At 39.1% G+C, this 23378-nt stretch overlaps 1 protein-coding gene across 3 annotated transcripts in view; it reads right to left on the bottom strand.

The window, feature by feature from the left end:
- Positions 1-23378, bottom strand: part of LOC120526343 (L-lactate dehydrogenase A chain-like) — a 50561-nt gene that overhangs the window by 25899 nt on the left and 1284 nt on the right. Inside the window, exons 1-6 of one of the 3 annotated variants that reach the window (XM_039749503.1) lie at positions 20522-20559; positions 20177-20287; positions 14543-14704; positions 11021-11138; positions 3542-3715; positions 1323-1496 (exon numbers count right to left, since the gene is read on the bottom strand). In XM_039749503.1, coding sequence (XP_039605437.1) covers positions 1323-1496; positions 3542-3715; positions 11021-11138; positions 14543-14671 — 595 coding nt within the window. In that variant the 5' untranslated portion in view covers positions 14672-14704; positions 20177-20287; positions 20522-20559. Of the gene's footprint in view, positions 1-1322; positions 1497-3541; positions 3716-11020; positions 11139-14542; positions 14705-20176; positions 20288-20521; positions 20618-23378 lie in introns of those variants that run through there. The other 2 variants (XM_039749500.1, XM_039749504.1) reach the window with 2 other exon arrangements.

Genomic DNA, 23378 nt, shown 5'->3' with positions numbered 1-23378 from the left:
CAGTGCAGGATTGAACGAGTGAGCAGGCTCACAGTAGTAATGTCAGGTAGCTGGGAAGAGTGCCCTAGTGGAGTGATTGGCTGGCACTTGGAGGTGGATGGATTGAGTCACTGCTGAATTTTTCAGAGGAGCAAGAGTGATCAGGATCGAGGATGTGGGAGTCATGGGGGCCTGGAGGCAGAGTCCCAGTGTGAACACCCTGGTCGTTGGGGAACCCGAGTCTTGGTCTGGCGTGACGACTGTACGTAGCCAGGGGATGGAAGGCTACCTAACCAGTTTTTAAGGCAGCTGCACCTGCTGAAAGGAGTGACTCCTCTGCTGTCAGGCCTGAGACGGATAAGCAGAGGAGCCATCAGAGTAAAGGCGAAGGCACTGGGATTTTAAAAGAGGACTGCTTCCAGTCATTGGTTTTAACCTCGATTTTTTAACCTTCACTTTTGTTCCCCCTGTTTTTATGGATTATTTATTTATTGACGTTTTGAGAACTGCACTTTATTTGGAGAATATTTTGGCTTCGTTTTACATAAAAGCACTTTTGCACCTTTTAGGACCATCCCCTTGGTGTCAGGTTAAAGAGGCTCCCAAAAGAGATATGGGACCATGGAGCCAGAACCCGCACCATCACAATCCCATCAATCTGTGCTTTAATCTTGTGTTAACTTGCTGTTATCAGTTTATTTATAGACTTGGACCAAAGGCCATTGATGTACTACCAACAACTGTGATCAGATGATGGAGAAAGCCACATCACAGCATGACAACATTTTTGATATTGTTCCAGGAATGAAAGCTGCATGTCAGTATCAGGCTGTAGGATAGAAGATCATGTCTCCAAATACAGTGTCACATTTCAAACAATGCCAATAATAGCTGAAGCAGAAAATATCGCAGAAAAAGTACATTTCAAAATAGTACCAATACAGTATGTGGCCTCTTTGTTCTCTTAGAAATGGTAGGCCAAAATACTTTGCCTGATAACAGAAACTATGACTAAGACTTGTTTTTACTGTGGATTGTTAGTGTATTGGTATGGATCTATATGGCCATCAAGGTCTGAACCCTGATACGTGTAAAAGCTCTTACAGGCATGAAGAGGACATGCAAACTCCAGTCCATAACCAGGTTGGTAGTTGAAACCAGGTCTATAAAATCACAAAGCAGCAGCACTATCCACCTCTCTGCTATGTCAAAAAGTATAGTTAGAGGCTGTTACTGTTTTATGTCGACAAATCATTTATTATAGCCAATCTGAATGGCTGACACCAGGCTAATGAAACACATCTGTTCCCCCCACATACATAGATGAGAAATGCAGCACTCACCACTTGAATCTCCGTGTTCTCCAATGATATATCCATGAACACTAGTGGAGTTGATTTTTAGCTTCTCCCCCATTAGAAAGCGGAACCTGGCCGAGTCAAGGTTGGTGCCACTTCCCAGTACTCGATGACTGGGGAAGCCGCTCAGCTTCCAGGCCACATAGGTGAGAATGTCCACTGGAAAAAAAAAGTGTATCTATTAGGTATTCCTTTATAGTTATGCTTCTTTTCAGAGGCCTGTTTCATGGAATTCCACTATGTGTTATTAAAAAAAGATTCAAAATATACTATATCTTTTACAAAAGGGGCCAAAATTATTTTCTTTTTGGAAATGTACACAAAACATTGAGATGTAATTAAGTCGTGCTTGAAGCTCTACCAACGTACAAAGGCAAGAGATCATAAAGGCAGGGACATCTATGATTAGTAGAAGAAGCTTACTGGAACTAATCCCTAGGGCATTCCTAGGTAGCACTCAATGCCGGTCTTGTGGAGTGGGAAAAATAAACAAAACTAAAGAACAACAAGGAAATATCTCCGAAACGGTGACATCCTGCTAACAAAACTAGATCTTCAGCCTATGAAAGTTAATGTGAGTCCAGTTGACTATTGGCCACCAGAGTTTCTGAAGGTAAATCCTGGTTGGAATTTAAAAGCTGATGCCTGCCAACATAATGTTGAAACTAAGATTGGCAGGTGAAACTCACTGAGTGGAAGAGATGCCAATGTTTAAGAGATTGACAGAGAATGCTAGAAATTGTTGTTGGGGACATTTTAATAGTGGAAATATGGAAAAGTCAACTCAGCTAACAGAAATGAAGAGATGTGTTAAGTTTTAGTCCGTTCTCCTTAGCTTAGGTTTAGATTTCTTTTTTCTGTCTTTCTTGTTCACTTTTCAATATTGTTCATTGGTTTCAATCATGCATGTTAATATTGTTCTGTTTTTATTATATTTTTTCTGTTAATTTATTATTTGGATTCTATGTATGCAATTATATTCTATGTTCCCTGCATTTGGATCCACATGAGGCGGAACCGCACTTTCCTCGTCACTAAGGAACCACCACAGCCTTTAAAGTTAGGCTATGAAAGCAAATTCCCTGCGGTTCATTGAATGCGCTTTGAAGGAGTTATGGATCTCTTTTGCGAGAATTGCCATTTTATTGCTTTTCTTGGAATTTATTATTTTGTCTTTGTTGTTTCGATTTCTGGATTTTTGTTTTTGGACTTAGTTATTGTGAATTGCATTAAAAGCAAATCCTTTTTGCTTCTTTATTTTTTGTTAATAAATCCTCCTTTTATAAAGATTCTTTGCTTCCTATATTTTTACAAGCCATTGGTTTATGGTAATCCCCTCTCTTGTGAGACAGTTTGATATATTTTGGGACATTCTGCAAATTTTGTATTACTAAAGCCAAAACCGCTTAAAGTCTGGGCAATCTACAACCAACCTGTAGTTCTGGGATTCAGACTGTCTTAGAGTGTTGCCAAATTTGGCCAAACTGGTGAAGTGTCTGGTCTGCTTTGTGGCTTGCTTGTTAAGACCTCACAACATTTGCCAATTTTTGTGGTGCTATATCACAACAAAATAAAGTATGTGCTAGAGAGGCCCAGTGAGGCTATGAGGTTTGGTTTTAAATGTGTCTTTCCCTTTGCTACTTTGTATTCTACGCTAAAAAGGCCTACATGTGTAACCATCACTTATAGGTGATGCCACACAACACCAATGTTCCGATGGCATGTGTTTTAATATTATTGTTCAAGTTACACCATTGGTCACATTGTGCCTATGTGTAAATCTAGTGGTCACCAGCATCAGGAGATATGTGGAACTGATTTATGAAGGTGACTTCATGGAAGTCTAGCCTGTTTGAGTATTGCACCGGTCCAGATGTGTGATGATGAGCAGTTAATGGCAGATCTTACAATGGACATTTAGAGCACTATACTACCTAGGCAAGCTGTCAGGATGTTAGCTGCAATGCACAGAGGGCACCAAACAGCAAATGGCATTCTGCTCAACATGCCGGCCCAGAACTAATTTATTTCAAAACAAGAAAAGGAAACACGTAAACATGACATTTTCTGGCATATGATTAAGAATCCATCTATAATGCTAAATACAAACAAACTTAATTAACATCTGAAAACAAACTTTGCACAATTTGAATTGATAATGTGTTCCCAGAATTATCACCTCATAAATAAAGATGTAATGTTACCTGGATTTGAGACCACTAGGAGGATTGAGTTTGGACTGTACTTTGTCAAATTTGGAATAATGTTCTTAAAAACTTCCACATTCCTCTGCACAAGGTTCAGCCGACTCTCGCCTTCATTTTGACGAACACCGGCAGTTATAATGCACAACCGGGAATTAGCTGTATCTGAATAATCTGTAGAAGAAAAAAAGCAGTACATTAAGTGCTTCTTTTTAAATAAAGAAAGGAAAATAGGATGGATGGTAAGACTAGGAGTCAGAGCCTGCTTTAGTTCAGTTTTATAAATTATACATGAAAATGCCTGTGGAAAACAAAGAGTGTTCTTTAAGACATTCCTGTATATACGATCTTAGCACCAGCCTTCCATATAAGGGTGATGGATTTTACAAACTAAGGTTATTTACACTGTAAATTTACTGTTATTTACTGTATTAATAGTATATGGTAACTAGCTGTGCTACCCATCCAAGATGTGCTGAAATCTAAGTAATCAACGTTGGCATTGGCGTTAACATCTACAATGCATATATCTCTGTTATATGTCATTTGGTATGGGATTTGTAAAAGAATTGTTAATGTTTATCATGCGCCATCTATTGGAATGACAAATGCAATGCATTTTATTACTAAACTAGGGGGCTGCGTCCCCTGCTCGCTTCGCTCGCCCAGCCCCATGTTTGGTTTACCGGATAGGCGGAGTGGTGGCTCTGAGGCTAGGGATCTGCACTGGCAATTGGAAGGTTGCCGGTTCCATAAATTCCAATAGGGACTCTGCTCTGTTGGGCCCTTGAGTAAGGCCCTTAACCTGCAATTGCTGAGCGCTTTGAGTAATGAGAAAAGCGCTATATTAATGCAAAGAATTATATATATTATATATATATTATATGCATAAATGTATTAGATTATTACAAAATGATTACATAGAATCTACAGTGGGCTGGCACCCTGCCCAGGGATTTGTTCCTGCCTTGCTCCCTGTGTTGGCTGGGATTGGCTCCAGCAGACCCCCGTGACCCTGTGTTAGGATATAGCGGGTTGGAGAATGACTGACTGACTGACTGACTGATTACATAGAATTTTAAAGAATATAAAAAGGAATAATACAATACAATACAGTTTATTTTTGTATAGCCCAAAATCACACAAGAAGTGCCGCAATGGGCTTTAACAGGCCCTGCCTCTTGACAGCCCCCAGCTGAAAGGACCCCTTTCCAGGTAGGTTGGGCGTGCAGTGGGTGTCAAAAAGAAGGGGGTCAATACAATACATAGAACAGAACAGTAGTAATCCTCAATACAGTATAAAAACAAAAATTCTAGAAGTACGGAGTAAAATTTCACATTAGATGATATCACATAATATGATTTGGATTTGTTTTAAATCCTGCAGACCTCATTCATTAAGCTGCCTCCCACATTTGGCAATTCCAGATCTGAAATAGCGCTAATCGTATCAGTATACTGCTGCTGGATTATGTGAATTTCCCCTTGGGATTAATAAAGTATCTATCTATCTAATCCGATGAAAGCACCCCTCTTTCCCACGATTCCTGCGATCCTCCAATAAGGAATAACTTTACCTTTGGCAGGCAATATACAATTTAAAGAGATTATTTTCTTGGGAATTGTTACATATGCATTATTTTTACTTTAACTTTAAAATACTTGTCCTTTATTTCCAGCCCCGTGCGTGGTTACATCTCTTTCTTGCCAGACGTATAATGCTGCTCGTGTTGTGGATGCGGCTGAACGCACGCTAAGAATACGTGCTTGCGAACTGCCTCTTCTGCTTGTCGCATGTTGTTGTTTTAAGAGCTTGGAGCACAAGATGCTTGTCTGCCAAATGCAGTCTAACTACTGTTAGGTTAGATGTCTGTGGACTTGTTTTAAATGATGGCTCACTGCCTGGTCTCGCGTGACGTTGTAAAAACAATATTTGTCCTTTAATTCCGGCCCAGCGTGATTAAATTCTTTCTTGCAGGACGTATAACGCAGCTCATGTACTCGGAGTGGTTGGTGACAAGCGCTGCTGTCGCGCTGCCCTTCAATCTTTTTAAAGCATGATTAATTTCTTTTTTTTTTTTGCACTAATGTGATCTTTTATTCGTCAACGTTTCATTTATAGCATATTGTCCTTTATACGCTTTATATGCACTGAGACACCTGTATCTGTGTGTGCTGCTTCCCTTTACGCTACTGATTTTTTTTTTTGCCCATTCTCTTTCGTCTCGCGGTTCTTTTATTTGTCTTTCATGATCTTAGCGTGAACATCACATATCGTCTCCTAGTCATTCATTCCACAGGATTTTTTTTTATAATAGAGAGAAATGTTTGTGATGCACTATATTTGGAATGGAGAACACATAGCAACTGTACGGACACATAGACAGGAACAAAGACACTTGTCCTGCTATTATATGGGAGTAGAAGAACCATTGGTTTTTATTTAGAACGTGTGCACTTATTTGGACACACAAGTAAAAAAGAAAGAAAAAATTTAACTCCAACAACTGAAATATCAGCAATTTATACGCAGGCATCACCACTCAGTACTTGGTTGAACCACCATTCACAGTTATTACAGCGAGCAGTGTTTTTAGATAGGCCTCTATCAATTTTACACAACATGTAGAAGTGAGATTTGCTATTTCTCCTTGTAAAGTTACCCAAGCTGTGAAAGGTTGGCTGAGGTGTGGCGGTCGACAGCACAGGCGTCTGATGGGATAAGGTCAGGGCTCTGGCTGGGCCATTTATGGACATCAACTTTCTTCATTGTGAAGCCACTCTATTCTTGCTCTGGCAGTGTGCTTTATGTGATTGTCCATTCGAAAAATGAACCTCCTCTCCAGTTTAAGCCTTTTGGTAGCAGGTTTTTAATCAGAGTACTGGAAAAGCTGTGTGATTCCCAGCTAGAATTTTACGTTTAAAATAAACCCAAATGTGAGATTATAGTTGTACCTAGCAGTAGTATTACATTTTTTATAAGTTACACTCTTACAGTAGAAATGCCATTTATGTGGGTATTTATTGTGCTAGTTGCACAAATTTGAAATAAACCTCCTCAGTAATATGTTCATCCTCCTGCAGGCATTACAAATGGACATGGCAGTCTCCTGCATTATTCTGTACCCCATTTAATGTTTATCCATTGGTAATTCTTTCAACTTCCAAAGTCATTTGTAAAAATCTCCATATGTCTGTTCAGTAATTGTGGGCATTATGGTGTGCCTCAACCCCTAATAAAGCTGACAAGGTCAGAACATATGAAAAGATGGGCAATTATTTAACAAATAAAAAAGACAGGTAGTTAAAATAAGGAGAGAAACAATGTTTTACACAGAAGGGAAGTCAACAAAACATACAGCCACTTAAGCCCTGTATTAACAGGTTTTGTACCACTTTCAGTAAATGGGATGGTTCCTTCATTTACTAATTATTCCCTTTTTTTGACCCTTTCATCAGCGCATGTTTCATATCAAGAATTTGTTCTCTCGTTACTCTCCACTCAGGTGATAAAGTGGCTTTAAACGCTTTCCTTAGGTCACGTCTGGGTAAGACATAAATAACCTATGGGAGTGAAATGAGTTCTTAATGTCTTGAGTCCACCAGACCACAGTACTTACTGGCAGACCTCTGTATCCCTTCCACAGCCCCCATTGGGGCAGGCCCTGATTCTAATGTCCAGGCTACCCAAGCAGTGTAAAGCACAGCGCGGCCACCCATGTCCCTATACAGGACTGTGGCCAAGAAGTGCTGAAGTCTCTGGCATTTCCATTTCTTGGTTTCTGCTGGAGAACTGTCTAAAGGTTAAAGATCTAGCACTCTAATTTGTTGAACTGCCTGTCCCCTGGGGACAAGACATTGGATTGTCTTCCCCTGTATCTCCTGCCATTTCTTCATTTCAGTTGTTGGGTGCCCCTACTGATTTCTAATGTGGTCCACCCATTGCACATGGGGGAGAGGTCACCCCAAATGATACTGGTTGATGGTCATAGTCCCACTATTCACCCACATATTCACTACATTAAGCAGTTCAAACCTGCCATGTCTGTTTTAAAACTGTTATTGATTTAAAGTTGCTCAGTAATATAAGCCAGACAAGGCACTGTATGTCATTACTGTATGCATCTGTTCATTTGTAATTTTTATTTTTTTCTGAAGCAAGTTTAAAATTAAAACTATCAAACAAATCTTGCATATTACTAGAAAACGCTAGGCTGCTTCACAATACAGTGCAACAAATACTAGATGGTCAATTCAAGAAAGACTTCATATAGCTTTGTAATACTGAATAGTTTCCATCAAGGAAAGGATGAGGCACCTTATGAGACTGGCATGCAGCATTTAATGCTTTGTGCTGCAACTGTGTAACTAATGTAGCAAATCACCAAATGTGGGAATGCTCTATTAGTCATGCTTCTGGTTATTGTGCTTATTATTTAACATTATTATTATTATTATTATTTATTATTATATACCAGTAACGATGCACTGCCCAATAACGTGCAGTGAATACACTTGACTTGAGCATTCCTAGTTTTCATTCTCTTTCTCTGTACGTTTAGCATTCATTTGCTCAGAGGTTGATGTTCTTGCTGCTTCCTGAGCAGCTCTTCTTTTCTCCACCTTAGCAGCCTGCTTCTTCTCTTCATTCACTGGCATCTTTTCACGTTAAAACTGATTAAGTCAGTTTTTGTGTTGCAATTACTTAGTATATTTTCTTTAATGTTTCACTTAAGCTGGCCCTTAAGTCTTCAATCAACCTCGAGAATGATTTAAAATATGAAGAGGCAGGGGAAGTGACGGGTGGTAGGGAATGAGAACGGCGACCATACACATGCGCTGCATGGCCACTACCAAGAGTTGATTCTACATCCATCCATTATCCAACCCGCTATATCCTAACTACAGGGTCATGGGGGTCTGCTGAAGCCAATCCCAGCCAACACAGGGCGCAAGGCAGGAAACAAACCCTGGGCAAGGCGCCAGCCCACCGCAGGGCACACCCACACACCAAGCACACACTAGGGACAATTTAGGATCGCCAATGCACCTAACCTGCATGTCTTTGGACTGTGGGAGGAAACCCACGCAGATAAGGGGGTTGATTCTACAATAAAATAAAAATAAAAAGAGGAATAACATTGGAGGTCAATCATTACCCCGAAAGCGTATAGTAGATGTCATGTAGTAAATGTGTACCAAATTTCAGGTCAATAGTTCAAATGGTTTGCGAGCTACAGGTGATTTAAAACCCTGGACAGACAAACAAACAGCCACAGTAGTGTATTATATACATTATAAAGATTTTATTATTATTATTAATATTTAATATTATTTTATTATGGGCGGCATGGTGGCGCAGTGGTAGCGCTGCTGCCTCGCAGTTAGGTGACCCGGGTTCACTTCCCGGGTCCTCCCTGCATGGAGTTTGAATGTTCTCCCCGTGTCTGTGTGGGTTTCCTCCGGGCGCTCCGGTTTCCTCCCAAAATCCAAAGACATGCTGGTTAGGTGGACTGGCAATTCTAAATTGGCCCTATTATGTGCTTGGTGTGTGGGTGTGTTTGTGTGTGTCCTGCGGTGGGTTGGCACCCTGCCCAGGATTGGTTCCTGCCCTGTGTTGGCTGGGATTGGCTCCAGCAGACCCCCGTGACCCTATTCGGATTCAGCGGGTTAGAAAATGGATGGATGGATGGATTATTTTATTATTGTTGTGCTTATTATTGTGGTTATTGTGCATCAAGTCAGCTTATTCAAAAAAACAGTTATTGGGGCAGCACTTGGTGCAAACTATAAGTCGATGGTGGGCAAGTCCACTTCATGGTGGGCACAGTTACTAATCCATTCATTAAAATTGTGCATTTGTGCTTGCAGACAGTGTGTATACAGAAAATGAATTGTATTAAGCAGTTTTGACAATGTTATGTTACAATTTATTTAAAGTACATTTAGCTTTGGTGTTTCCCACAAGGTCTCAGTAATTGGGAGCAGAACTGAACAAGTGTAATAGCAAGAGGGATAAGTACATCAAGTAAGCTGATTTGAGCTTTCTATTAAATAAAAAGAAGCAATATATTTTAAGTAATTGTTACTTTTAATTGGTCTGGAGAGCAGCAATGGCATGCATGTTGGTTGAACATGCAACTCAATGTGAACTCACTACATATGACAATACTGCTACTTCTACTTTAGGTCCTACTTAGAGTCAGCAATTGAACTAACCCATGTGTTTTAGCAGTTAGAGAGGATATTAGAATACCTGGATAAAATCTACAAGGTCACTGGAAGATTTCCACACAGACTGTGCCTCGAGTGGGACTTTACCCTCAGAGTCTGGTGTTCTGCATAATCACACTAAACAGTGCACCTCCATATAATCCATAAATAATTGTATTTTTCTAATGAAAATATCCTGCTTTGTATTCCAGTCAGTTTATTCTCATATTCTCATCTGTTTTATGACAGGTTTTATGTAAAAACACAAATGTCACAAGAAGCTGATTTCTTTAAAGATGCTTTTGTTCTATCAGTAGCATGACCACAGAGTTTGCTTACCATCCAATTCCATTGTCTTTAATGCCCCTCCTGGGTCACAGCAAAACCAACAGTGTTGAAATTGTGTCATTTTCTAACCCGTTTAATCCAGACTAGGGTGACGTTGGCTGGGGGTTTGCAGGAGCCTATCCCAGCTATTATAGGGTGCAAGGCAGGAACAAACCCTGGACAGGGTAACAGTCCATTGCAGGCCGAACGTACACACACATACACACACCCGGGCCAATTTAACCTCACCAATCCACCTAACCTGCATGTCTTTGGACTGTGAGAGGAAGCTGAAGCACAAGGAGAACATGCAAACTCCATGTAGGGAGGACCTGAGACACAAACCCTGGTCTCCTTTCTAAGAGGCAGCATAGTTGAGTTCAACTGATAACTCCAAGTAGGTCCTGTAGTAGTAGTAGCAGTATTAGCATTGGCATGTATAATGACTGCAATAAAACAATATAAATAACCAATCAATTAAAATATATTCCTTTGAGCATTAGCACCCTTAAAATGTGTATAGGTCTAAAAAGTTTGCATAGAAAGAAATTGATCATTTAAAATTGGCAGTTTTGCTGTTTGGTGGAAAATGGTAGCAACTAATAGACTTGTCCATGAATCTCTAGCTGTTCCTAACAAATATGTAGATACTCTCAGGCACTTTGAGAAATCCTTCAACATGTTCAGTCTCCTCCTAGTGAGCTGTGACACTGTCATTTTGAATGACAAGTTATTTTATTTTAAAAATCAGTTTATTGAATGGTTCTTAAAAACAAAGTAACTTAACACGTGGTAAACCATTTATATGATGGCATGCCATTAAAAGTCACCATCCATATACAGGTGATTTTCAGTTCATGAAATAAACGTATTAAAACCCACAAGTCCACCAAAGACAACAACAATGGCTGATTGGACCACAATATTGATTTTCAGTACCTTTTGCGGCTGTGATTTTGGATGTCTTCAGGAAGAGACTGCCATGCTGCAAGTCCATAACTTCTCCTTTGACCTTCTCTTCCATCACATCTATAAGTGTTACATCATCAGCTATATTCTTAAAAAAAAAAAAAAAAATGAAAAAAATCTCAGTTAAACATTTCACAATGACTAGTGTTTTTATTAGTTTATGGCAGGCATCTTGCAAAATTATCAAGTTATATTCTTGTTTCTGGACTTTGCACTGTGTTCTGCTATATTTATGTCAAACAACAATAAAAATTGATTGCATTAATTTTTTAACAGTTAGCAGAACAAAAATCCCACCAGACCTTTAAGTATAGCTTCTCAAGACATGAATAAAAACTTTGAAGCAAACAAACTAACACACAATACAGCAGAAACACAGTTCACTCCAGAGACACTCGTGGATTTACTCATTAGAAGAATTGGAATGCAATGGAATGGCCATAACGTGGAGTCAAAGTTGGTCAAAAGCAAACTCTTACTGTACATACAGCTCTTCTCGTTGAAGTAAACACCAAAGAACAATCAACTGTCCTTTGGTTCTTTCTGATAACTACTTCAGATCAAGCACAATCTTTACTTATTTAAAGTCAAAAGGCAGTATGGCTACTCAGCTCAAGTCACTGCAGGCCAATTTTTGTGCAGGATTTAAGTCCGACAACTCTCACTTTTAATCTCATTCCTTCCTTAAACAAACTGGCTGCCATTTCTGAGTTTTCTCTTGTGTTGTGACAATCCAGAAATTCCCAACATATTGAATTTGAATAACAATTATGTCTAACATTTTCCATGTTTTCTCCTGACGATATTTATCTTCAATTTATTTATTTTCAGTTGTCTTGGTTAGCAGTACAGTTGTTAGCACTGTTGCCTCATGGGCTCAACATCATTACTAGTAAGTTTGCTTGGCATTTGCATGATCTCTTTGTTTCACTGTACGTTTTGTCAGGGACCCTCTTTTTTTACTTCAACATCCAAAATATGTGAATATAGGATTAATTGGTTATTCTGAAACTCGCTCTGTGATAGGTTGGCATGCTGTCCATGTTCTACTGCCAGAAAGAGGGGCAGAAGGACCAGGAAGTGAAACTAAACAAAGTGTAATGGTGTGATGCACAATGCATATACTATAAGAGTCTTTCATCTATCCAAAAAGATAAATCATACTGCATGTCAGAGACAAATCAAAGTTGAAAATCAAAGAAAACATGAATATAATGCACACCTAGAATCTTTTCTCAAATATAAGCAATGATGCAGTTATATCATCCATCCATTTCACAACCCGTTGAATCCGAACACAGGGTCACGGGGTCTGCTGGAGCCAATCCTAGGCAACACAGGGTGCAAGGCAGGAACCAATCCCGGGCAGGGCGCCAACCCACCGCAGGACACACACACCCAAACCCACACACCAAGCACACAATAGGGACAATTTAGAATCGCCAATCCACCTAACCTGCATGTCTTTGGACTGTGGGAGGAAACCCACACAGACACGGGGAGAACATGCAAACTCCACGCAGGGAGGACCCAGGAAGCGAACCCAGGTCTCCTAACTACGAGGCAGTAGCGCTACCACTGAGCCACCGTGCCACCTGCAGTCATATCAGCAGTTTTTAATACCAATGTTTCAATTTCACAAGTTGAAAGAACTTTTGGGATATACAGCTCTCAGTTTGCATGTAGCAACCAGTTTGGTTGGTGGTGCTTGTTCACATAATAATAATAATAATAATAATAATACTAATAATAATAAATACATTTTACTTATATGGCACCTTTCCCATGCTCAAGATGCTTACACACAGAATAAAATGGCATCAAGATATAATAAAAATACAACCGCTAATAATTTTATGTTTTGAAAAAGGTTTCTATAATTGTTTTAAATATACCAAATGTGTCCACTAGGGGATGTCACAGACCCCCAGACACATATTACTTTGACTCAATAACAGGTTCAAATCAAGGTGCTTTTAGAGGTTTTCTTCCAGTGAATATAATAATTCTGTCCACCCATCCTTCCACTTTATGTAACTTTTCCACACTCTACTCCACTCCAGCAAGTGTTGTCCTTTTCCTTCCCATGCTGACGCCCCAAGTAAAGTGAAGTGGTTCCCTTTATACTGAACCCAGGGGTACTTCTAGTTCTGCAACACTTCAAGGAGAAATCACTTCTGGGTCAAATACAAGCCAAAGTAGGGATGCATGTTTCTGGCAGCTCCCTCTGGTGGTACCCATGGCACCCTACAGTATAAGGATGTCCAATGTGAGAACAACACCCATTTTACTTCATGGGTATGCACATGGAAACTCTAAATAAGGGAGGCTGCCATTTCTTGATGTTATTACATAAACCTGATAGGTGGTCTCCCCCTGTCCTTCCACTATATGGACCTTTCAGTCAGACAAGGCTTCCTCTGTCCCATTCAGGAAGCCAGTCCATCCTTGACATCCATTACACAAAAGAACCTTGAGGTTAAAAAATCTATAGGGTCATTTTCTGTGTGCTCTGAGCTAGAGATGATCCTGTGCTGGCCTGGTCTCAGTACATATTTATGGAAACAAGACTAACTTTGAGGATTAGCGCTGTTGCAATGTGCTTCAGAACTATGGACTAGCAGCAGATCAAGAACAAGACCAAGTGCTGTTCCAGTGTGCTTCTTGGAGTCGGAGAAGGGGAACAAAGTTGTGTACTAACTTAGATCTCCTTGTGGAAGTCTAATGGACTTTATATGGTAGGTTATGTTACAAAATAAATTATGTATGCATCAGACAGACTGTCACAGACAAGTAATGGCATATTTAATGGCAAATGTGCCATTAAAAAATATCAAAACCACATTTTATATTTAAATTTAGACTCAAGTATAGTGTGATACTGAAAAAAAATATTTAACACAGAAAAATGCAAGTGATGCAGTATATTGCATAATACAAGAAATAGTATAAATATGGATCAACAAAAATGTAACCATAATCTTCAGTAAAAAGACACAGAGTCGCTGTCTCTAATTAAGAAATCACTCTGGTGAAAAGTTCAGACAGTGCGTATTAACAGATGCTGTTAGTTTCCTTCATACTGTATTCCTCTGGAGTGTCATGAAGGTATCTTTGTTGAGTGTTCTCCAGATCTGAAATGAGATCTCTCACACTATGCATTACATAGTGACTGTGCTCTACTATGAAGATTGCACTACTAATCTCATAAATGCATGTATTTTATTCTGTAAATGTTTTTCAATGGTGTCATAAAATAGATTGAACAAACTCTGTAAATTGTTTTCAATCACTCAGTCAATTACAATTTGAATCTTACAAAGCTGAGATCTGCACTGATAGCATAAAGATTAAGCCAAGAATCAGCACTAAACAAAGTGCCAATCCATTGTGGGACAAACAGGTCCTCGTATTGTCCTCAATCATGATATATCCAGAATATATCTTTAAGAGTTCCTAATTGCCAGTTAAATAAGAACAAAGAATACTTACTGACTGGAGAATGCTGATTGCACAGGCCATGCCCACCTGTCCAACACCCACAATCGTCACTTTGGACCTTGCTTCAGCCACTATCCCAGGGCTGACTTCATGAAGTAACTTCTCCTTTAATGTAGCCATGATCCCCTACAGGTTCTGTAAACTTCTTTGGACCTGCAAATATACAAAAACGAATGTTGACCCTTCTGTATTCTATCAGATGAAATGAGATTTTATTACTTTTGATACCATGCTAAACATGAAATATATTTAATTGGCAATGTGCCAGTACCTGCTCTAACCCTGGAACACTGACTTTAGGGGTACAATTTAAAGTTTTCAATCCTGGGAGTTTTCTGTGTTTGTTCACTGATTAATACCCATTAGCAAAAAAGCAGATACTCAATCTTTATTTTGTTAAATCCGCACACATAAAAAATGAGTAAGGATTTCAGATATTCAGTGTGTTTCCATACACCACAATCTTCCTAGAGGTTTCTCACCAAGCTTGTTCCCTTCTGTCTAAAATGTTTGTGTTTAGAACTCTGATGATGTGAGAAACTCATGCCAGTGCACCAAACCCATTCTGTTCTGATATGGATAGTGTTATGGAGAAAGATTTGTTCCCTCTTGGGAGGGAAGTGCTTGGGAGTTTCTGGATGGGCAATCAGAATTTAGACTTTATTACATACATGCACAAAAGCCGTCTCAGTTCAATGAAGTGAGTGTCGTAAGTTAAGCAATACAATTTCTTATCACAAGATTACCTCACTCTGTATATTTTTCTCATCATTATCTGACTCCAACATTTCTGTGTTTTTGCCTAGTCATCAATATTTTCTAAGACCTAATAAACATTGATAAGCTTCTAAATGGAAGTAGTCATTGGCCACCATTACCTTGAACCAAATGGGCGTATTAGCCGCCTGGCTGAAGGAGCAACCCCTTCTATTATTTACCTGTCACATTCCTTCCTGCTGACTTGTAAATTTTAACAGTGTATTCTTGTGCTTGGTATGCTCAAATAATCTCCTAAAGGACATGACTCCTTCCCACCATTATCTAATGACCTAAGAAATGCTGCTGCCGTCTGGCCTCAGGATTTACCATCTCTTATTTACCTGACTCATTCTAAAACTTCACTTTTGTAACTACTGGTGGCCTTTCTGATTACTTTAGAGAAAAGGTGTGGGCTTTAGCTTTTAATATTTAACTCTTACACTGCTTGAAGTTAAAGTGGGTTTGGAAAATGGATAGATAAACAGATCGTGCATACAGCCCTGGACAGTTACATTTACTACACACCCAAAGGTACTCTGATACAGTGCTCATAACAGCACTTCCCAATTCTGCGATCTTGAAGTCTCAGCCCATATTTAGAAAAACAACCTGGAATTTCAGTTCACTTTAGGACCTCCAGGGTGGACAGCAACCTCCACACCCAGTTATCTGACAGACTAGAGTACTACCAGTTCTTGGTTTCCACGTCGACCCCAGATTATGGGACCAGTTTTAAACCAGTTACCAACTTTCTGTGTATATCCTTGAGGAAAATGGAGTGTCTGAAAAAATTCACAATGAGAAAGTAGAAACTCTAAGCTGATAGAGTTTATTTAAGGCTTTGACCCCAGGACTATGTTCCATCCTGCTGTTCCAACAAAACAGGTCTAGTGTAATGTTTATTTAGGTAAAATACTTTATTATTTTATTTATTTATTTTTTGTAAGAAGCAAATACTTTTATCAATGTTTTATTACTACCAGATTTTGATAAATATTAACATACCATATGCAGGTTTACCTTGGTGAACTGAGTGTGATGGTGGAGTACAATTGACAGGGCCGTTTCTGGGTGTAGGCCCTCTTGTGGTCAGGGTGCATTATTGCAGCCTCATGTAGAAATTACAACAGTATCTTTATTTTGTTTAGAAAAATTTGCAGACGGAACACAGAGAATGTTTATTTTGTGATCCTCGGCAGCGCCTGCACTGTCTGCACTATGCACAAGCACAATCTGTGGGGCAGAAATGGTCCTGGGTGATTTTTTTAAACACAGACCAACCAACACTCGAACTCAAAGCGAATGTATGCGATTATATTGTTTTACATTATTTTTGCATACTAGCGATGTTCGGACTTAACGTCTAACGACCTACACAGTCCAACAATAACACAAACAACAACAGCGATGATGATGATGATGCCAGTTCCCTGAATATTGTTTGACAAAGCACCATTTCTTTTTGAGAAATATAGTTCGTTGTATGTGAAGTTGGTTATTTGTGCTTTGAAAAAAAACTCCCGAATATGCAGAAAAAAGTGGAACTCTTTAATATATGGTTGGCTACAGCCACGACACTTAACAGTTTAAGAAAACCTGCACTTGGACTATGTTACTGTAGTATAGAAGAGACAGTCATGGCGAAGTAAAATTAAATGATCAAAAAGGCAACAGGACTGCAGATATTGAGTGAACTGCAAAAAGACGATTTAACCCAAACTATGATCGACCGTGTCCCAAATGGTCATATATTAAAACTTGTGTTAGAACTTAGCACATATCGTTCTCTGATGCTCAGCACCATTTGTGAGATTCGCTCAAGGCACGTTAAAACAGTTGTGCGTTTTTGGATAGGTGGATTACATTATTTGCATACACGAGCATGCAGTAAATAGGAATTGTGGGTAAAGATTGCTATTTAAAGATATGCATTACATTCACAATTTCACTGAATTTTGTCATTTTGCAGTTTTTTCTATTTATTTTACTTATTTATTAATATTAATGTCTTAGTGCCCTGCGGTGGGCTGGCCCCCTGCCCAGGGTTTGTTTCCTGCCTTGCGCCCTGTGTTGGCTGGGATTGGCTCCAGCAGACCCCCGTGACCCTGTCGTTAGGATATAGCGGGTTGGATAATGGATGGATGGATGGATGTCTTAGTTAAAATATAAAAAAAATATATATATACAATGTTAACATTATCAAAAAGTGCACTTTAAGCTAGTGGTTTAAATATATAACTATAGGAAACATTGCTAAATTTAAAAACTGTTTTTTTTTCTTTTAGCGAAACTTTAAAACTTTCTAATACACTTCGACGCTTACTTGTTTTCTGAAATGGCACCTCTCAAGAGTGTATTTTTCTGAGACAGTCTTGTAGAGAAAGGCCAAGCAAAATTACAGCTTTTATTGGCTAACTAAAAAGATTACAATATACAAGCTTTCCAGGAAACTTGCATATTGTAATCTTTTTAGTTAGCCAATAAAAGGTTTCATTTTGCTTGGCTTTTCTCTACATTCATAATGGCTAACACGGTACAACACCCTAGTACTACTCAGACAGTCTTGTAAACAGATACGTTGCTATAACTCGACATACTTAAATTGTGAATTCGAGGTCCTGTTCCCATTCCTGTCTCCAGGTCTGACTCCTCTCAAAGCAAAGTCGGTGGCGGGGTGCCATTACCAAAAATCTTAGAACCGGCTCCGATAATTGGCAACGATCCACATCGAAACCCACCGTGACCCCCTACCATTATAAACAACAGTAACTCGGGACTCACCAGCAGCAGCCCGCAAGCCACCATACACTCACAATGGGAAAAGGTGGGTTGCAAAAACAGATATGCATAAAAATATAAAGAAATTACTGTTATAACTTTCAGCTTTCATGCTTATTGCATGTTACGTTTTATTTGTTGTGTTATTTTGTAACCGGCTCAATTTAGACCACGGCCACCTATTGGGGGGAGAGGGCTGGGGGTATGTGGTGGAGCCTATCCCAGCTGGCACTGGGTAAAAGACAGGAATAACCTAAACACACAATAGGGACACTTTAGCTACGCTAGGTAACCTAACCTGCATGTCTTTGGACAGTGAAAGGAAACCCACCGACACATGGGGAGAACATTCAAACTCCAAGCAGGGAGGATCTGGGAAGTAAACCTTGGTCTGCTTACTGCAAGGTGGCAGCGCTACCACAGTGCAGCTTGAACATTTTATTTTACTTTTTGAAATCTATTGAATACCCTTTAGTAGTACATGTCGTGCATTCTTAACCTTTACCAATATCGGAACTTTTGATTTAAGGTGCAATGTGTAAATTGATGTGGCGATTGATGTGGAGATTCGCAAAAGCACCTCTGCCGCGCTGCTGCTAATGCTTTTGTTATTGTGGAGGTTAATGATTGTCAGTTCAGGGTCATCACTAAAAGGCTGAGCCTTGGCTGCGGACAGGATTTGTTTGTATGGAATGTGCTGTTATTCGCTAAAACATTGTACATTTTAAAAAGAAAACTTTGTTTAAATGAAATTAACATATTTCGTTTCTAGATACCTGCTTTGGCTATTGAAAAATATTTAAAATTAACCAAAAACCCAAAATCAAAACTTGGAAAAAATAAATGACAAAGTGCATGCGAGCTCAGTTTCTTGGTGTTAAATCGAATGCGTTGCACAAGAGAGGCAATTTTTCTTCTTACTATAATTCTAAGAATTTGTTCATTGAGGGATTATGTGGTGTGGATGTGTCAAAAAAAAATCCTAGTCTCTCTTGAGCAGCTGGGAGACAAAACAAAAACCGCTGCGTTTTCAAAATCTAGAGGGCCAGACAAGAGGAGCAGCTCTGCTATTGTAAAGCGTGGATTATTTCCACCTGTCAATTCCTGTTGAGCAAATCGAATGACACAGCCTTTGACAAAACAAGCAGTAATCCGAGGGATGACGAGAGTTAAACAAACACCTCTGGGCAGCACGTATACGCTTCGTGCTGCTTGGTCCTGGCGGACAGCCCCAAGAAGCGTGGCGCATAAAGGTTGAAAATATAATGTAATGTAATTAGTAATGAGCTCTATAATAAAATTAATGTGCGCATTGTTGTCACGTAAGGCACGCCTTTATATTGTGAATTGATTTGATTGTCACCTGTTCTCAAGCTCCGATTATCCTCAGAAATCAGGGTTTATACATACAATTAAACGTCAGAAAAAAACTTAATATTTTTAAAAATACTAGAAAGCTCGAAATGTAATCACTGCAAACAGTCTTATTGTTTTGACCGACCATCGCAGGGCACGCCGGGCCAATTTGGAGTCATCGATTAGCCCGTGTGAATTATACAAGCCGGTAATAATCTTTATTACAACTGATTACAAACCATTGCGCAGCCTGTGTCACGTTGTGTGTGTCATGAACTCATTATCAACCTTCAAATCGAAGTCATTCAGCCGCCAGTTTCGTACATTGTAAATCCAGTAACCAATTTAGTTTTTAACTCTGTATCACTTCAGTCTAATTCTGAACATAACCTTCTGCTTTTACCTACACTAGCTAACCTACGGTCTGTTGCTTTCACCTGCCACAGAAACAGATGAGAGACAAGAGAAAACAGCGCACCGGTGGCGTGTGTGATTCGGTCCCTCTCGGTCCTGCAGTCAATTGCAGGACAAGCGCACACACACACAACTACCACTAAAATGCCCGACGTTTACTTTTCTATAGCGCTTGGTACAGCAATAATCAGTAGAAAGCACTAATTAAACCATACAAGGATGTAGTATGTGGGTCGCGCGACGTCGATGAGATGATCAGTGATGCATTTACAACACCAAAATCCAAGGAATACAAAAAAAGGACACCTGCAGACGTACCCGTCAGGTGAGCATCTGGAAATCTCAGGAGACTGCTGCTAGGAAAAGGAAATGTCTTGGCTACTGTGATCGTCTTATTATTACCACACAGATCCTTTGCAGGACAAGATGCTGCAGAAAACACACGAATGTATATAATTTTAAAAAGGCGTATAAAAAGTTTTACCCATTCAAGAAACCGAGCTACACGTTTAAATGATTCACTACATCTGTTATAAACTGTACGCTTTCCTTTTCCTTTTTTGTACTTCTCAGTCGTGCACCTTTAACACAAGATTAGTTTATAATTCGCAGATGAATTTCAGTTATTGATTTCGAATGAAAGAAACCCTTTTGGTTGCTTACCGACAGCAGCTCACACGAGGTCTTTCTCTGCTCTGTTCTCTTCTGGGCAGTACGCACGTCACAGTCCCAGATGAGCCGTGGCCATGGCGAGGTGAAGCACCACCCTTCTATCTCTCTCCACCCAAAACATCTGCCAGGCAGCGGGCAGAGAAGGGAAAGTGCCGTCCATTCCCATGCATTGTCTCAAACATCCCGACGAGATGTTCTTTGCTTTTTGTAATATAATCTGGACCGAAACTATTAAACTCATTGTTTTAAATAGATAAAGAACAAGATTAACGAATACAAATAACATATTTTCATGTTGAGTCTAATTCGTGTTTGAACACAATTCTGGCCGAGTCCATTCATGAATGGTCTTCATTCTATGTGAAGAGAGTTTTCACATGGGCTTCTTCTGATGACTGTCGATTTCCTCCAAAAGTCCAAAAACGTTTACTGGTAGTTAGATTGATGGGCAACGGTAGAGTGGTAGTTCACGATTCAGTCTGCGCCTATGACTGATTGTGGCCCAAGATGAGCTCATACTTGGCCCTGGTTTGGTCCCTGACAAGTGCCCGTTCTTCTCCAATTCCCAGGATCCTAGATCTGGTGAAAGCTAACCTATAGATAGACTTACTGTTATATTTAAGCCATTGTTCTGCACTTGAGTTCCTCTTATGTGCCTTTTTGTTTATTTTTGACTCTGCGATTACCATTATTTGTGTTAATATTCTTTATGTTATGCCTAATTATGTATTCAATGTCAATCCGATTTTATTCACTTAGTATTTAGCTTTTATTCTCCTAATCCTGTTTCCCTATGTTCTCCAATTTAAAATAAGGTACTTGTTCTTTGAATGCGATTTGGGGGAGTGTTGGATTTCCTCTGTGAGTTTTCCTTTGCTTCTTTGGTTTTACTGGTTTTGTTGACTCTTTTTGCCTCTCTTTAGGGATTTTGATAAAGAATTTTGTTTTAAGACTTCTTTTGGCGTTTTGAGCTTTTTGGTATTTTTGTTAGATAACCCCTCTTTTAAAGAACCATGTATTAGATCTATCTTACATTCAGAGTTTTTATCTCAGTATTAAGATATTTCTATGTTTTGGGCCATTTCTATGCACTTTGGAAGCTCTCATTATCTGGGGCCTCCTTGTTTCCCAGAGTCAGGCTCCCCGGAGATGAGACTTATTTTTGTGCCAGCCAGTTGGGTTTCTAGCATGTGTGTTCAGTTTAGATTTGAAGGTCTTACATTTGCGTCATTTTTGAGTGCATCGAGTTATAACATTTATATAAAATTATGTATAATATCATATACAGAGGCAAAAAAACAGATTACTGATTACAACATTTGGAGACATCTCTAACTGCTAGCTTGCAAATAAACAAGCTTTACAAAAATATTTAAATAATCTGAATGGTTCTGATTTTCTCCATGAAAACTAGTAAAGCAAAATTGCAATATATACAGCAATCACATCCAAGTAAGCCATTAAAGTTATGTGCTATTCTCTCTAACTTCACTGATCAGTGTGTGGAAATGCTGAGAGAAGCCCCACTGTGTTTTAAGAAATTACCTCAAATTGCTGGTAACTTAAAGACAGTTACTTTAATGCACCTTTCAAAGATCTCCAACTGCTATCTAATTAAACTATTGCAAAGGCATAAATTGTAGTATAACAGGTATGGACTCTGAAAATGAAAAAGTACATTACTAAATGAATAATGCTGTGATCAAATGGCTTGGTACTGGGTAAAGCCAAATTAAGTTAAAGGCCAAATTTATAATCCAAGCTCCCTCTTCCACAGGATTTTCAGGGGAATAGGCACACCATAGCTGATCCTAAAGCAAGCTTACTTTTTATGCATTGAATGTAACCACAAACTACAAACATCTGTCTGCAATTCATTAGGGTGAGTGCCAGAACAATTTTTATTATGCGAGTTTCTAGTTCAGTAGAAGATAACTCAATTACAAAACACTTTGCCTTTATACTGTCTTGCTAGTAAATAAGAGAACAATTGACACAATTATACAAAAGATGTTGAATGCAATGAATTACTGAGCTACACATTGCAACCATTTAAATATACACATAAATATGCCCTGAATTACTCTTATTTTTTTATATAATTAGAAATATGATGTATGTTATTAAAATGACAAGGGGCTTTGTTCTTAATCATAGTTTATACTGGTTATATGTTAGATTACTATAAATCTCTTTGTGCTACTTATTCTTAGAAGATTACTGACTTTTAGCTTAATGGAACGAATGTGTTGAACCTCTGTTTTTGTTACTATTTTAAAGGTTTTTTTTTTTTTTTTTGCTCATAGACAAAAAACAGTGCTGAGGATTAATGATATGATTCAAGTTGTCATGCCATTTCCAACATGCTTAATCCAGAGCTGCTAGCAGAGAGTGCAAAGGAGCAACAAATCTTGGATAGGGTGCCAGTCCATCACAGGGCGAACACACACACACACTAGGGCCAATTTAGCATTGTCAGTGTACCCAACATGCATGCCTTTGGACAGTGGGATGAAACCAGAGCACCCAGACGAAACCCAAGCAGACACTGGGAGAACATTCAAACTCCATGCAGGGAGGACCCAGGACATGAATTCTGCTTTACTGTGAGGCAGCAAAGCTACCACTGTACCACCATATATAAAGGATTTAAAACTTGTGTTAGCATAATCTCTATCGAAATAAAATGGAACATATTTGTATTAGTTAGTCTTAGGTTATGAAAGTGTTAAACCATTAAAGGCTCAGGCCTTTATTTTTTTTTCTTCTTAATTCATGGAAAGTCATTATTTTCTACCAGCCCTAGGTCATGAATGTGAGAAAAGATTAGGTGGACATAGAGGGAAGG

Source organism: Polypterus senegalus, chromosome 1, assembly GCF_016835505.1.
Source record: "Polypterus senegalus isolate Bchr_013 chromosome 1, ASM1683550v1, whole genome shotgun sequence".
Lineage (NCBI taxonomy): Eukaryota > Metazoa > Chordata > Cladistia > Polypteriformes > Polypteridae > Polypterus > Polypterus senegalus.
The sequence above is the reverse complement of the archived record's forward strand: the minus strand, read 5'-3'. Positions and strand labels throughout refer to the sequence as shown.